General features: G+C 41.8%; 1 protein-coding gene across 1 annotated transcript in view; it reads right to left on the bottom strand.

Moving 5' to 3' along the window:
- znrf1 (zinc and ring finger 1) overlaps positions 1-16,971 on the bottom strand; it is a 58,601-nt gene that overhangs the window by 2,502 nt on the left and 39,128 nt on the right. Inside the window, exons 2-4 of the mRNA XM_076732910.1 lie at positions 14,832-14,927; positions 2,045-2,150; positions 177-268 (exon numbers count right to left, since the gene is read on the bottom strand). Of these exons, the coding sequence (XP_076589025.1) occupies positions 211-268; positions 2,045-2,150; positions 14,832-14,927 (260 nt within the window). The 3' untranslated portion in view covers positions 177-210. The remainder of the gene's footprint in view (positions 1-176; positions 269-2,044; positions 2,151-14,831; positions 14,928-16,971) is intronic.

The raw sequence follows: 16,971 nt of genomic DNA, 5'->3' as shown, positions 1-16,971 counted from the left end.
TTGTATCCAGATAAATGTATCTAATCCATCATATCACTGGAGGGAGACAGTGACTGGACCACGTCTGAATTTACATACAAAGCCAATATGAACTTCTGTGCACTGGTTTACATGCACAGTCTTATCTTGCAATAATTAGCATTCAGACAGCAGTGTGAATGTGCTGAGTGTCTCACCTTGAACAGTATTCATAGTGGACCTGGTGGTCAGTCAGTCAGAGGGGTGTTCGGGGCAGGACCGATTGATCTCAAACCATGAGTCTATACAGCTACACACACACATAGACACACAGGCAGTATGTTATTTAGTCAAACCACAGATCTATACAGTACAGTTGCAAATGCACCATAAATGCAAACAGCAGTGTAAAAGGACGCTCATATGTGCTTCAGACTTATCAGTTCACATTTTCATTGTTTTACACAATTTGTCTGTGTATTTGAGTGGTTGAAGAGGATCCTTTACTTAAGTAGCAATTCCAATGAAATTTGACTATAATATTTCCCATTGAGATGTGGTGAAGTATAAAGCAAATAATAAAAATACTTAAGAACTTGTACAACATAATTGTGCTGGATAGGACTCTTTGGACCAACACTGTCTCTTAGGGCAGATAAAGCAGTTCAAAATTTTTGGAAGAACCTTTTAAAACCTCATTTACTAATACAAAAGCAGTTTTACTAATGCTAATGTTAATGCTAATTGTAATTGTAATAACAACATATCACAAGTACATCATGTCCAATGTGGTGGAGTAGAAATTTAAAGTAGCATAAAATGAAAATACTCAAGTACATAAAAATTGTACAATGGATGTGAGTTTTTCCAACCAGTACAGCTTTTCTAGACCTAATATTTTCGATAGCCTCTACAAATCTGACCTACATTGAAACCAAGGGTGTTAATGCTGGGTTTCAATACCTAATATAATAACAACATATTTACTCATAGATGCGTGGAATCCAACCTTACGCTGCAAAGTGCACGCTAATGCTAAAGCTAATATTAATTCAAATGCTAATTCTATTAACATATCCACTCATGCATGCCTGTATGATCATTCAGTAGGTATTTCTGTGCAAAGCATCAACCGTCAGATAAACGTAGTTGAGTAAAAAGTACACAGAAATATAAAGCAGATAAAATAAAATAAAAACACTAAAGCAAAGTACCTTAAATTGTACTATGGCTGTGACTTTTTCAGTCTTTTTACATATGATTTTGGGTAACTGAATTGCCCATAATGCTGAACTCATAAGTTTACACGTACCTCATACACTGAGTCTGTATATAGTGCACAACACTGTTCAGTTACTTCAAACATTATTTCTAGTTTGTGTTGACAGATCTGAGCTGAAAGCTTCTATATGTATCATTTCATTTCCCGCATTTAGTTGAAGACATCACTGTAACGGCTGTACAGAAGTAAGACAATCACCACTCGTAGCACTGGAGCCTCTATGCTCATATTAAATTTGGCATTGAGTCAAATTGGGAGGTAAATCAGCTGAAATGCTTTATGGCACAAAACAGGGAGAGGGTGCTGTTTGTACATAGTGAGCAGAGAGTGCAGCCATGGCAGCTGCTTGCAGGAGGGAACAGCCAATAAAATCTCCAGTCATTATCAGCGTGTTTGTGTTTTTCATTAAAGCCAACGAGAGAAAAGCTGAAGGAGCGACATCCTGTTTGGGACAGGAAGCACTAGTGCTGATGGGTAATGCCCAAGCTTTTGAAAAACACTGGCAGCTCTCAGTTATCTGCAGAGTGCTCTCATTTATTTATGATAATTATCCCAAGCAGTCAGTTCGTTAATGTGACAGTGATATATGGAAGTTTAGAGCTGCTACATGCAGCACCTTTATTGTTGAGCGATATTATATGAATAACCTCTAAATCAAAGGCAACAACTGCTGTTCATCTTTAAGGAATGTTTTTTATTGGAGTGCAGTAAGTGGATTTAATTAGAAGAAGTGCAAAATTATATAACGGGCAGTGAGTCAAATCTGTGTGCGTGTGTGTGTGTGTGTGTGTGTGTGTGTGTCACCTTTTGTGGTAGATGCAGAGGCACGGCAGTCTGGCTATGGTGTCCCCTTGCTGCAGTTCCTCTAGACAGATCACACACTCACCGGCATCCCTCGCCAACACATCATCTAAAGTGGCAGGTACATGCACGCACACACACACACATACACACATGCGCGCACACAAACACACAGAGCAGAACATGAATCAGTATGCATCAAAAACAGCAACAATTTCAGACTCCAGCAGCATATCAAACGCAGCAGAGAGCAGTAAGAAAGCAGGATGGAGCATTACACAGGAGACACAGTGGTAAGTTTGGTAAGACAGACTCTTAAAAAGACTTGATTGGTCGATATATAAGGCAAATACCTCAAATATATAGAGTGTGTATTATTATTAGAAATATACATTATGTAGTTTCATCCACAGGCATGTTAAATTTTAAGGGCCTGAACACTTGGCTGGAGTATTTCTCTGTAACATTAACTATTCATAATAAATAAGCAACAATCAGAATTTGAACAAGCAATCCTTTCTTACATGTTTAACAGAAGAGCATTTCATTTGGGCTGAAGCTGTAGCTAGCTTCAGGGCTGACCTCTGCATTACTATATTCAGCTGCTGGTAAAAACAAAACAAACAAAAAAAAAAACCCAGGCACTCTGCTCGGTTCTTGAGAGGCTGCAGCATCTATTCTCTTACAAACTGTAGCTCAAACCCAACATTCATGTTATATTCATAGCTAACTGCTAACCTGACCCTGCGCTCACGTCCAGTTCATCTCACTCTGTCTCTCTCCATGCGCAGTTGCCACACATACTAAGCGCTACTCTGCTATTTGCAACTTTATTTTTTTTTAGATTTTGCTAAGTTTTCCCCTGTCTTGTGCTGACTTCTGACTTCTTCATTTTTGTGTACCAGCTCTTTCTCATCTGCCATCTTCATTGTAGTTCAGGGGGAGGTGGCAGCCTGTATGAAGGGATGGATTTGTAGATCATATGACTAAAATTAAACCTCTTAGACAGCCATCACGTCACTAACTGACTCCTCAGCATTAGCCAAGCAGGGACTGACTGCTATTGGCTTCCTTCATATGTGCGAAAAGATTTCCTCCCAAAATTTGTTCTTTGGTGTGACCAAAGAATACGACCTCGAGTGGCTGGGATGACATCTGGGACATCCAGGAGTAATGGTTGGGACAGTTTCAAGTGTTGTGTCTTTTGCCATGTGATGATGTGTGTATGCGTCACATCCCCAAGATAGTTTGATGCCAGCTCCAGAAAGTTATTTGACAATCTGTATGCATGTAAATGATCAAGATGTTTTGGAATAATATGGTCAACACAAGTGCAAGGGTACTCCTATAATGGAGTACATTTATCTTCTGTTACATAATACGCTGTATATACATTAGTACTGTGAGCATAACTGCAGGAAAGCATTGTGAATAAATGTAGTGCATGCATCAAATAAAGCTTTGAACTCTGAACCTGACATATAGCCCATAATGTAGTGCGACGTTATTTCACAGCACCTCATTTCACATCTGTCAGCGTGGAGCATGGCTACAGAGACTGTGCCGCCTGGCTGCTGCTCCACTTTCAGACCGACTGGCTGCTAAAGCAGACGCAGAAACCCCAGCTTCTAATCCACAGCGAGTCAATTAAGAGGCAAGCTGGTTGCTGCTCGTCATCAATTATCTTATTATTTTTTCATCTTTGGAGTTCACCTGACTGAGTGGATTTTGTTCTCCTCTAACTGCTTATCTTTACTCTTCTCTTCGTCTGCTCGCTCATGGTAGGAACACTTTATTCCTTCCTTCAGGTGTTATTTGAGGTTAGCTGGTTTGCAAACATAAAACCACGATTCATTCACATTCATAAAAAAAAAAAAAAGTGCAACAAAAGATGAGAGCATAAAGAAAGATTTAAGAACAGGAAGAGCTTTATGGCTTCTGGAATAAAACCGGGTTTCCTTCTATTTGTTTTACATGCAGCTGATCTAAAACACAGTCCGAACAGCGTTGGCTGTGCATAGTCATGCACTTTTTGAGGACTTGTAATTGTAAATCAGCGAATACTTTCAGTAAAAGTGTTATAAAACATTGTATAAATTAAAGCCTGAAGTCTAATAAAATAGTGATACAATAATAGGCAAAGTGACAGAATTGAAGTATGATATTCGAATAAATGTACTTGCTTCACACCTCAGCTGGGTAAAGGTTCGCTCACTGTTGTACTGCCATAGACGGAACCAGCATTAACATTGACTCATGTGAAAATGTCACAAATTATTGCCTTGATAGTGAAAAAAAATGCAGTTTTGAGGACGTGCCAGAATGATAGTGCACAATCTTTCCTATCTGTTAAATGAAACATGAATGCTGTCCAAAAAGATTATTCAAGCAGAAGAAAGTGCAGTTACAGAGAAATGCTGATTGAATAAGAATCGCAAGATAGATAGATAGATAGATAGATAGATAGATAGATAGATGGATAGATAGATAGATAGATAGATAGATAGATGGATAGATAGATAGATAGATAGATAGATAGATAGATGGATAGATAGATAGCATGTGGGGAAGATAAGGTAGAGGCGGGTAGACTCGATGGAAAGAGAGAGAAGACATATGTTCTGACTGCAAATCAGCTTAGTTCCTCAACAAACTCCCATAACCCCGCTCTCCTCCTCCCTTCCTCCCTCCCTCCCTCCCTCTCTCTCTCCTCTTCTGACCCCCCCCTCCTTTATTCTATTGTTCACTGTAGCACATCCCTTCATCCCTTCGTCCTCTGTCGCCCCCGTGAAAACACCCGGCATCTCTCCGACAGAGCGCTCCGGATTAAATCGCAGGGATCTACATACGCCGCCTGATAACAATACCGCGGCTGTACTTCCTCTTCCTCAAATATCCCCAGCATACAAATCCAAGCAGGAAACACTCAGAGATTAATCAACTCCTAAAAAGTCTGTAAAGTCCTTTAAGAGAAACGATTGCTCCCATTTGACGGTGAGTGCAGAGTGTATTAAATCTAAAGTCAACATCTGACCCCAGCTTTAATAATCAAGTGAAGAGGGTTGTTCAATCTTGTTTCCCTCACCTGTGAAATGTTTCAAAAATGAGGTCATCTGAATAAAGTTAGAGCCCTAACTCATCATAGTCCTGCCTCAGCCAAAACTGGCCACATCGATTGCAGTACAAAATGCAGCTGCAAGGCTTTTAACTGGATCAGATAGGAGCTCATCACCACTGTCCCAGCTAACGTCCACTGACTCCCAATGAACTTTAGAGCTGATTATAAGATTTTATTGTTAATTTATAATGACTTTCATGATCTTCAAGCTACATTAGTGAGCTTTTACCCCCCTCATGTACCCGCATGTGACCTGATATCCAGTTTCCTGGAGCTGAAATGGGGTCAGTGCAGTACGACATACTGTACTATAGTAAAGGGCAGACAGTTGAAATGTTTAGTAATGCTGCAGTGTTCATACAAAAGTGCTGAGGAAACTATTAATATTCTGCTTTTAGACATTGATTTACAATTTCAATTGGTCAATGACGCCTTGAACAATACAAGGCACACACACAGTGAAACACTGCAGAAAACAAAATTCTGTTTGATGCTGTCGCTCTTCTTCTGTCCTGAAGGTGACGTTGGAGAAACATTTACGGGGGAGCTGAAATAAAGTGTTCATCCCACGGCGAGCATGAACATGCATGTCCATCCTCCAATATTCAAGTTGGAATTGGGCTCTAGAGCAACATTCATGGAGCGTTTAACATAAAAATGGTTCGCCCTTTGGGGAACATGCTCGGGAAGTTTCACACGGCAATCTGTCTGTTACACAAGTGCACTAGTAGATATTTTAGAACTGAGGGAAGGACACGAGGTCACCAAAGTCATTCTCTTTTATCCTCTGAGAATCATGAAAAAAGCCTAAATGTAATAGCACTCTGGCAGTAGATGCCAAGATATCCTTCTCTGGACCAAAGTGGTGGGCGGACAAATGGACAGACAGACAGATGGATGGACGGACTGACATTTACATCCTGGGGCGTCTGTAACAAATGAGAATATGATCGGAATGTGAAGCCATGGAATGAGGTATGCTAAAGCTGCGTGTGCTCGGTGCGCTCAGGCCGTGCGGACTTTCCCGGGTCTCTCAATCATCGACCCGCCTCTCCTGCCCCTGTTTCCCTCTTGACTTTCAGCTGTCTCTCCTGGTTGCTGGCTTGCCAACAGACGTTTGGCATCCAACACCTTCACATCAATTATGAGTTAGAGGAGTCGCTCTTTGCTTCTCTGAATCACAGCACTCAATTCCCTCTTTCTTGTCTCTTTCTGAGTCCTCTGGTGACCTCAGCTGCAAGAGGCAGACGCCATCTCGCTGGCTTTTCTCTTTAACTCTCTCTCTCACTCACACACACTCTGTTGCCTCTCGTGTCTCCATACCGTCCTCCTGACTTCTGTGTGTGTACGTGGCCCCCTCTCCCTCTCTGGGTGGGGGGCTATATTTAGTGAGTGTAAAGCCTGACCGATAAATCAGTTGGCCGATTTTATTGACCCATATTGGCCTGCTACACATTTATCAGAGATATATCAGTATCGGTGTATATGTTGTTCACTATGCACTGAAATTAAAACTTTTTTTGCACAGAACATAATGTAGAAATAGGTGCTTCAAGTAATTTATAATTATTAAATTCCCAATGAAGTTTACTGTGTCAGTGCTGTTTAACTGTAAAATATCCCGCCTCATTACAAGCGTTTGATAACCATATTTGAGGGATCACTGCAAAAAAAATGTGTGTGTGTGTTTATTTTTATATTTAATCGGCAATATATTCATACCTGAAATTTTCACTTTAATATCAGCCTCAAAAATCGAGCATCGGTCGGCTCTAAGTGAGACGCTTTAAAATATCATCATGCAAAGTCAAAGCCCAGAAAAGATCCAGTGGTCAGCTCACGTGGACTCAGTGCGCTGCCTATAACCCTCACCTGCTTCACACAAACCACCAAACACCAAAGCAGGCAAGCACAGAGACACATTCGGCTTGTGTTTGATTTAGCACACTTTGATTTATACAAGAAATTAAAGCTGCAAGCTGCGGCTTTATGCTCATCCAGAGAAGCAAAAATGGGGCATTTAGTGTCACATTTGTGAAGTTATGTCACCTAGTTGTTAGTGGTGTGCAGTGAGAATGTCAGGAGCGTCTCTCGGTCTCTCCAACCTCAGTAAATGTGCTGTTTGTAACTACGCTGCTCCTTAAAGATAGATATAATAGTAAAATGGAAGTACAAACCTTATGGCTTTCTACTGCACTGTAATCTCATACCTTTGAGAGCAGCAGCTCACACTTACTTAAAGGACTACACCAGTCAAATAGCACAGTGCTCCAGTGATTCAGTAGCACTTCCACAAAGTTGGGGGACTTGAGAGACAGAGTTTAAAAAGAAGTGTCAGAATCGATGCAGCAGAGGCTGAGACATCCTGACTTTAAGTCTTCAGTATGGGTTTCAAAAGCGCTGCATCCTCCAATTCCCACAATGCATAACAATGTTTAATAGACCCAAATAGAGAGACAACACTAACACTGGCAGCAGTGCCGCCGACTAACGAGCAGCCACAGTCTGGAGTCGCAACATGTCTTTTTTCTGCTGTATGACTAAGACGCTCCACATGATCATAGACACACTGACACACACACCAGAGACCCACGGCAATACAGTGGGAACCCCCCCGACCAGAACAGAATTTGGTCCCAGCTTGAAACGGCTCCTGGTTTTATCTCGGGTGGCATGAGTAGACCTGGGAAGACCTTGAATCCTTATCTGCTCACTGTTTGTCTTCATCATTGGATTTCCGGACACATCGGTGGTAAAAGAAGCACCTTTCCTCACTGACTCTCAGATCCCAGGTGATGGAGTCTGACAAGCTCTTCTACTCGGGCTGGGTGACGTGGCCAGAAAAATAATATCCAGATTTTTTCAAGATAGGGTTTGATTTACAATTTCAAGATTTTTTTTTCCTTCCTGCGAAACGTAAGAAAAATAAGACATGACTGAAACATCAGCTTTTTTTAGCCCTTTGTGTACAACACAGTTGAGCAGTACGAGTCCTTCATCTCCAGCACAGTCAAAAAAATGCAGGTTATCCCAAACAACTATGAAAGAATGCTGCTGTAGATGCATTGCCACTGCTTTATTACTGCATCATGCTAAAGCCACAGATGAATGATTAGCGTGCAATGATGCACACGGTCAGCTTGTGGTTTTGATGGTTGACTGGTCAACCAGTTAAGTATTCTGTGAAACCTCAACCATGCACTGGCAGTGTGAGGTAATATGTTACTTTCGGACTGACAATAATCTTTGTGTGTGAGTTGTAATAATCGGATTTTCACAATGCAGGTTTCTTACACATTGTGCCAAGACCAAAAATTGGAATTAGTCAAATGAGTTTGTTATATCACCCAGGCCTGACTTGAATGCAGCAAGAAGGGGTAATCAAAACAGTCCTGCTTGCAGCTGCATAATCATGGGACAACAATGAAACTCTGACAAACAAAAAGTCGATCTCTTATTCACTGTCCACTGTTACGCATCTCAGCCAAGTCTGAAGTCTTGGCAACTTGACTTTCATACTGTATTAAATTAATGGAAAGCCAGCGCTGACAGGAAGATAAAAAATACACGTACAAACTTTTTGTATGAACATAAACTTTGCTAACATGAGGTTAAGGCACCACAGTGACTCTTTAAGACACTATATTGCAGTGCATTAACATGTGCAGCAGACACGCTGATGACTTGATGCTAATAATCACATATTGAGAAAAGTGAGTGTTGGGCTAAATCCCACAATGTCAGTGCAGCCTTCCAAGAGTCTGATTATATTCCTGCTTCTATTGTACAGTAAATGTGTGCATGTGTAATAACCTTGCTCAGAGATGTGCTGATGTGCGACAGGCAGTAGGCCCAGGTGATTGACAATAGACCTCTGATAAGCTGCAGCTGGGCCCTTTTGTTGGAGTCAAAAACCCAAGAGAACAGAGAGAGAGAGAGAGAGAGAGAGAGAGAGAGAGAGAGAGAGAGAGAGAGAGATTACACAGCAGGAACAGAGCTGGACAGACAGACAGACAGACTCACAGAGGAGAGAGGGACAGAGTGAGAACGAGAGAGAGAGTAATTTGCTGGAAATAAAGAGTGACAGGACAGACAGAGCCGGAGAAAAAAAGAGAGGAATTATGGGAGTCTTTCTCCTTTTACCCTCTCTCCCCTCGACTGTTATCAGCCATCAGGGTACTCCATCACTCTGGATCCCATCTTCCTTAAGACAGTTTCGCTCTCCTCTCTCTGTCTCTGTCACTCAATCTTCTTTCCCCTCACAGCCTGAATTCAGCTGCAGGCTTGAAACTTACATTATTTTTTACTGCACCGGCCTTGTGGGTCCAGTTGACTGCTATTTGTGGAGCTGTAAAATGACTTCCCTCCTCTCCCTCTCTCTGACAACTTTACATGATTTACTCTGTGTGGTTACATTATCGTTATCATCAGAAACACAACACTGTCCTCTATCCTATGCATACACACACACACACACACACACACACACACACACACACACACACACACACACACAGAGTTCTACAAGGTGACCTTCAGGCTCCAGATCAGACGTACGCGTGCACAGTCTTGAGTCAAACAAGTAACTGTCAGTCAACAAGCTGCTAGGGGCAATGAGCAGACATGCCTGCTGTCAATCATGCATCTCCAAGCAACCAGGAGTGGCAGCCCAGGCCATAATTAAAAGAGCAGCCAGCCCAAGGAAATAAACTGCAGACTGAAAGGTAGACGGTGTTTCTGCAGCAGTGGTGCCGACTCTGTTTTTGCTCTTTATGTACAGTTTTATTCCATTCATAAACAGCCCTGAGTATCACTGTGGACACTGAGTAACAGTAAACATGAATGACGATGAAACCTCTTGGGCAAGTTAGCAACAACTCACATCTCCAAGTCTTACTCGCTGTTAAAAATGTGAAACTTCGATCTTTATATCTTCTGTTAAAGCTGAGATGGACTGAGAGACTTAGCAATGAAAAGCAGTGTGATGCCTTTAAGTACCTCGGCATTGTAAGTTATATGAATCTTTATGACTACATTTTATGTCCTTTATCAGGATAAGAGTTCATCATCAACATTCTGGAAATGTTTGCATGCATCACGGTAATGTGCCCTCATGATAATTTCTCTATGAACAGCTATCTTGTAGCTGGAGTTTTTACGGCTTTTGTTCCCTTAATTACTAAATTACAAACGACTTATGCAGTGCTGGAGTCGATTAATCAATTAGTTGATGAAAGCAGGGGCTTGTGTTCAACAACAAGAAGAGGACTAGAATTCTAATTCTGTGGTTGAATCGATGCAACATCAGCTCATAAGAACTCTCCCTTGCAGGAAGTGTTGGGCAATTATGATTAATAATGTTTAATTTATGGAGTGATGACTGGAGCTATTTTGTGTTGGTCCACAGCATTGCTTATCACCTGGGTAGCTAGCTATCTAGCTAGCACAGTGAATGTAGAAGTTGACATGGTGGGGGGTGGGCGGTGGGGGGGTGAAAATGACGACTCGCCTGCTGTTTTTGGAGCGGTCAGAGAGCATGTGATTGCAAGTTGTGCATATTCCACATTGACTGCAGATTACATGCTCCGCTGGCTGTTTCCCCAGCAAACATCCCCAGCGTCACTTCAACATTGAAACTATCTCTATCAGTAAATACTCTACTCTTATTCTCTTATGTAATCAGTATCAGTGCTCTACCATATCATATTTGTGAAGTATACCCAGTGCAGTCAGGGATGTATTTCAGCGATGTAAATTTAATCTCTCTGATGTTACGGATCGCTGTTTTGGAAAAGACTCGGCTCACAGTCGCCTGAGTAAAGCAGACGAGTGGAAACACTACAGGAGTGTATACATAATGTTAGACGTTACAATGCGATGCTTTGTGGTATTTTCAGAGTGAAAGAACTAGAGGAAAGTGATGTGCTGCTTTTTTTCTGCTGGCTGTATCTGAACATTGATTACACTCTCCCAGAAAGCAATGGAAGAGTGTAAAAATAATAGATAATAAATGAACTACTATCATCTTGTTTTGTCTGTACAGACTTTAGCGGCGAGGTGGTCTTTTGTGCAACTTCTGTATGCCCGCTGTATTTATCCTGCTGATACATTTTAAGGGTATTTTAAGTTAAACAAATCTTTTCACTTTCACTTAGTCGTACCCTGTTTTCTCTATCCACACAGTGCTCTCACCTTTTTTAGATCTAACTGGGGGTTAAATTGGGCCGGGGGCCACACAGAGGCCTACCCGTGTTACATGACCAAAATAGTCATTGCTGTTTACCACAGAACTACGCTGAGAGTCTTCACCACATTTAGGTGCCATTTACAAGCACACTGCTTCTGTCCCCTGCTATCTGTATCAGAGTTTCACACACACACACACACACACACACACACACACACACACACACAGGGAGAGGGACTTCATGGTGCATTCATGTGCACCTTGAAAACTCTGAAATCGACAACAAGTTTGTGGGCACTGCATGCACTTCATGGTGTATTCAAGTGCACCTCGTGAACTCAGTATCTTGTATCTTTACAGTACTGGAATTGCCATAAAGGTTGTTTAGAACATTTTGTTTGTTTGTTTGTTTTTAAATATCCTACATAGGCCTTCATGTGTCACATTTGTGATAGTGAGTGTTGCATGTGATCATTTTTATTAACTCCATGTCTCTATGTCAAATGTTCCCCACACTCTCTTGCAGGTACAGCACTAGTGGCTCCTGTCAATCATGGACAACCCACTGCATCCACCACACAGCGTCATCTCCAGGCAGAGGAGCAGCTTCAGTGACAGGTTGCTGTCACTGTCCTGGTCCAGTGACAGACTGAGGAGGTCGTTCCTCCCCCACGCCATGCGGCTCTTTAACTCCACCCGGGGGGGGGACATAAACATTAATGTCAACACTCCTCAATGTTCTGCATGGAATCTGTACTACACTCTACACTCAACATGCACCTTAACTTGCACTCTGTTTGCACTGGACATTAAAACTGTGGACATCTCATTTAAACTCATGTAAACACTTGACACTTAAACTTTTAATTTTGGACATTTTTAGTTTTAACTTTTAATTCTTTGCTTGCTGTGCTTTTAGATTATTTATTGCATGCCTTTTACTTAAAATTTGTGGAATATGCTGGAACTTGCGAATTTCCCTTGGGGATAAATAAAGTATACATGTATGTATCTATGTATCTATCTATCTATCTTTAGTGTTAGCATGGACCACAACAGCCAGTGATCCAGTGATCCATCCAGTGGTCTCAATGATTTTGGCATGTCATCACTCATTGGTTGGTTGACCAATGGGACAAATTCCCAAAAGTTTGCTCCATTTGTGTCAAATTCACTCCAACTAATAGCAGGTATGATTCCCCCAAAACATGAGACACTCTGAGGAGTAATGGATTAGCGCTCACAAGAGCGAAATCAGTCAACTGGTGGTTGAATAACGGAGAGAGGGGCAGCATGCAGAGACAGTGAGGGATGGGCTAACAGAGGAACACAGAGCAGCACTACACAGACGATCAATAAAGCAAAATAAAAGACCCTGACATGCCTGCTCCCACTGGCCGGCACTGTTACACTTCATGGCTTTTTTCACACCCCCTGGAAATCCAGTAAGACCAAGCCAGTTTACCTTCTAAAATTATACTGCAGGCATCTGACGTCACACTTGGCGAGTACTATATATTAAAAGCAGAAGGGCCAGCATATTAAAGCCTTTTTCACCCCTCTTTTTGGCAGTCATTGCCTCTGATTAATTTGCAAAATTATATTGAATAAAATGTAAAATGTTAGAGTAAGTCAAGTGCCATAAATTCCTATTAGGAACATGCAATGATTTGCTTAGTAAATTTAACCGTGCAGCAGTGTTAAGAAGACAAATGGAAACCCTCTTTGCACCATTCATACATTCACATGCTGATCCTCTGTTTGTCTCATCCTTCCGGCCTAAAAGCTAGCAGTGGAGGTCCTTGTGTTGACTCTGTGATTTGCACTAATTGCTGTGGGTTTCTGGAACCGAACTCCCTGCTAAACTAGCACTTTGAGTTTCTTTAAATGGCACTATGCCTGCCACAACTAGTGCTATCAGTCCAGTTACTTTATTTGTTCCAACAAATCAGTAAAACAGAACTTATCATTTCTTGTGTGCCAGAGGAGTTTTCTATGGCTTTTTAAAGAGAAGTTCAACGAGCCTCAGCCTCACGACCTGTAAAGATGGTACTTAGATTTATGCAGAAATGTTACAAATACACTAGAGACAAAACTCTTCATCATTTTAAACAGGTTTAAAAAATAAATGACAGTTTTTTGCTGCAGATCCCAGAAGGCCTTGATGGTGCACGCAGTCATGGGAGCTGTAGTGATTCAATTGTAATAAACAAATGTTTGATTTATCTTTTTATTTTACTGTCCTGTACAGTGGATAACCATCTTAACACTAGAATCCTGCTGATCTTTCAGCCTCTATGAATAACTCATTTTAGAGCTGACACATAAAGACATTAAAAGTGCTGCGACCACGCACATAATTCAGAGTAAAATAAAGGATGTTTGGTAGAAGTAAGAAAAACAGTCACACAAAGAAAAAAGATAAGAAAAATCAGATGCTATGCTGTGTGAGGAACCAAGAGGCAGTTTGCAATGTGTTCTCGCAATTAGTGAAGTGGAACAGACTTCTGTCTATAGAGTGGTCAAATTCTAATTATTGATAAGAAAATGTTAAAAATCTGTTTCAACGTTGCCGTCACAGCTGTATTTCGGCTCATTTTGGTTTTGGAACGTTTTCATTTGTCCATTTTGTGTTCACACTGACTGGATTACAAACAAACCGAAAGCTGTGGACTTTAGCCCTACGGTTGCATGGACCCATGGAGGAAAAACTCTGGTGACTGACAGCAGATGATGCAGCAGTTATTGAGCCATATATGGTTATTTAGCTTCGCTGGTGTTATAGAGTGCAGCAGCAGCAGCAGCAGCAGCAAGAATGGATTATGAATATTGTTAGTCAGAACTGCTACAAGATCGCCTTTTCAGGAGCTCTCTGCCCTGTGGTTTGGTCTGTGTTTGATTGACAGCTTTCACATCTGCTGAAATGACCCAACACTTTGAACCACAGCAAACAGGTGACTGCTGTTTTTTTAATTTTAACGTCAGACCTGTAGTTTGCTGCTAAAATAACACAGACATAACGGCCTCTGATGGGACCAGTAACATCTTGCGAAACTTAAGAGGTCACATGTTACAGCAAGGGTTGATTGCTATTTGGCGTCTCAGCAGGCTTGGTTGCGTTTGTATTTTCAAGAGAGCATGACTGAATATGTCAGGTTGTGTAAACTCATTCTATGAATTTTTATGATTTTCCTCATTTCCCCTCATTCATATTTATCATGTTTTGGAAGGACTAGCTCAACAACACGCATCAGTCTGTAGACCCACCCACCTTGTCATGAATATTTATCAGCACAGCAGCAGCGACAGGAGACCTGGCACAATATTGGGAAGACCAATAAATATGGAAAAATACATAATCTTAAAAAGCCAGGGCCAAAATCAGTTTATTATTTGCTGGCACACCAGTGAGCCTGGCTTTTCCTTCCAAGTCCCAGATCTCCAGAAGCCTCCTGTCATAAAAAGAAAAGGTAACCCTCCCTTACCGTTGTAGGAGAGGCGAGGCTTGCTTAGACACATGATGAAGTGAACCTCCATTTCATTGGACGCCACAGACTTGGAGCAGACAGGACACTTGAATCCTAGAAAGAACAGCAGAGGACAGATCAGTGAAAAAACCCAGTGCCTCTGAAATAAACAAGCATCAGCTTCATCATGATCTGTCTTTGCGTAGCGTCTCTAACCCAGCTGATAGCCTCCAACATCAGTACAAAGCATATTCCAGGGTCTTTTTTTAGATATCTTTACATAAAGCAAAGGTTGAAAAATGTGTTTCAGATTTAAATGGTGGCATTCATTTATCTTCGAAGGTGATGATATAAAGTCGAGGAGCCCTGATGATAAATTACCCCTCACCAGACCACTTAAGCGTTGCTGTTTTTCTTCAGGGCCCCTGGATCCCATCTAATGACAAACCATGACAAACTAGGTGTGGATGCTGTGCCTCATCTCGCTGTGATATAAAGCACAGAGCAGCCCCTTGTGAGTCTCCAACAAAGTCATGGTCGTGTCAAACGAAAAGATAGAAACTGAAGAATCAAAGGAAAAATACTAAAAAATGGTGTGAGATATTACATCGTATTACTCACAACTTCTGAGGCAGTCAGTGGTGGAGTCTTAACCAGGGTTTGGAACTATTTCACCATAAATGCATGATGACTGGTGCCCCATCGCATGCAGCTGGGGCTCTTTTTATTTTTTCCCTTGCCCTCAGAGAGCCCGAGTCCACCACTGGAGCCACTAATGATCCCACTGTAGCTGCTGCATTTTATACAAGCAAACGTTAAGTGAAGCAAGATCTAAAGGTCAGCGCAATGATTAGAGATAGACGGGCAACACAGCAAAGTCAAATGAAACGAGTCACTGTGACACAACGGACTGGAACCGCTTTCCCCTTCGATGTGCCGTGTGTGTCTGCAGACCTGTATGTTTTACAGCTTGTTTGTGCGACGCAGTTAGATTTCAGCTATCGACAGACAAGCTGATATTAACGTGGAAGATTTTCGGATGTCATGTTTCCACGACAGCTTTCCGTCTTTGCGTTTCCTCTCACGGTTTTTCAGGGCTGGCGGTGAATCCACAGAGCAGACAGGATGATGCTGGAGAATAATCCAATTCCGTAAAATGGGCGAACTATGAATTATGGACTTTTGGGCTCATTGCCAGGGGTTGGCAAGCTCATCTGTAATCACTCTCCACTGGTGAGTAACCTTAGATGTGCGCGTCTTCTGAATTCATTAACATACCGCGGGCCGGACGGGAAGCTTCGGGGGGCCAGGTGTGGCCCTCAAGCTGCCAGTTGATCAATCACTACCCTGAACGCAACCGTTGTCATGTCATAAACAGCTGATGTAATCCTGTTGATGGGAACGGTTTTCGTCTGCCCACGTTCATCCTCTCTCACATTTTCACACACTGCTCTTGGTTGTTTCATAATGTTGGAGCCATCTCCGTACCCCCCTCCTGTGCTGTTTGGATGGGACCCATTAGGCCTAACTGTATTAGTTTAACACATAACAGATAATTAGATCAACCACTGGGCCACATGAGCCGAGTTTGCACCAAGCTGAAAACAGACATGGCGGCAGCAGTCACTCTCAACAGAAGTCCAGGATGAGTCAGACTGTGATGTGCTTTAGCAGGTTTTTGACGCGTGGCTTTAGTGCCCTGACCTACTTCAGCTTACTGACCTTACTGTATGTTTACTCATCATTCAGATCAAGTTATGGTACCAAAAAGCTCTATGAACAATGAGCGAGCCTCAGTGTGCAAAAATTCTGTCATACATATATCTATATACTATATACATTATATATGAAGGGTTCTGCCATTCTGTAGAACAGTACAGGTTGGCAGCATTCACTCTTGTGCAACATTAAATAGACCAGCACATATATTCAAAAGCATTTATTTAAAAGGTAATAAAAGTAAAACACACCATATGGAATCTAACTGAATGCGCTTAACTAAAGAACAATAGGGAGTGTGTGCACATATGTGTGTGAGAGAGACAGCGAGTGTGTGAAGGTGTGTGAGTGTGCGCGCCAGGAAAAATGTGTATGTTTCTTTGTTCTTCCTCCGTATGTTCACACGTGCATGAACACACGTTCGAAGCAAAGACGGTAT

This window comes from Chaetodon auriga, chromosome 6, assembly GCF_051107435.1.
Source record: "Chaetodon auriga isolate fChaAug3 chromosome 6, fChaAug3.hap1, whole genome shotgun sequence".
Taxonomy (NCBI): domain Eukaryota; kingdom Metazoa; phylum Chordata; class Actinopteri; order Chaetodontiformes; family Chaetodontidae; genus Chaetodon; species Chaetodon auriga.
This window is presented reverse-complemented; position numbering and strand designations above follow the sequence as displayed.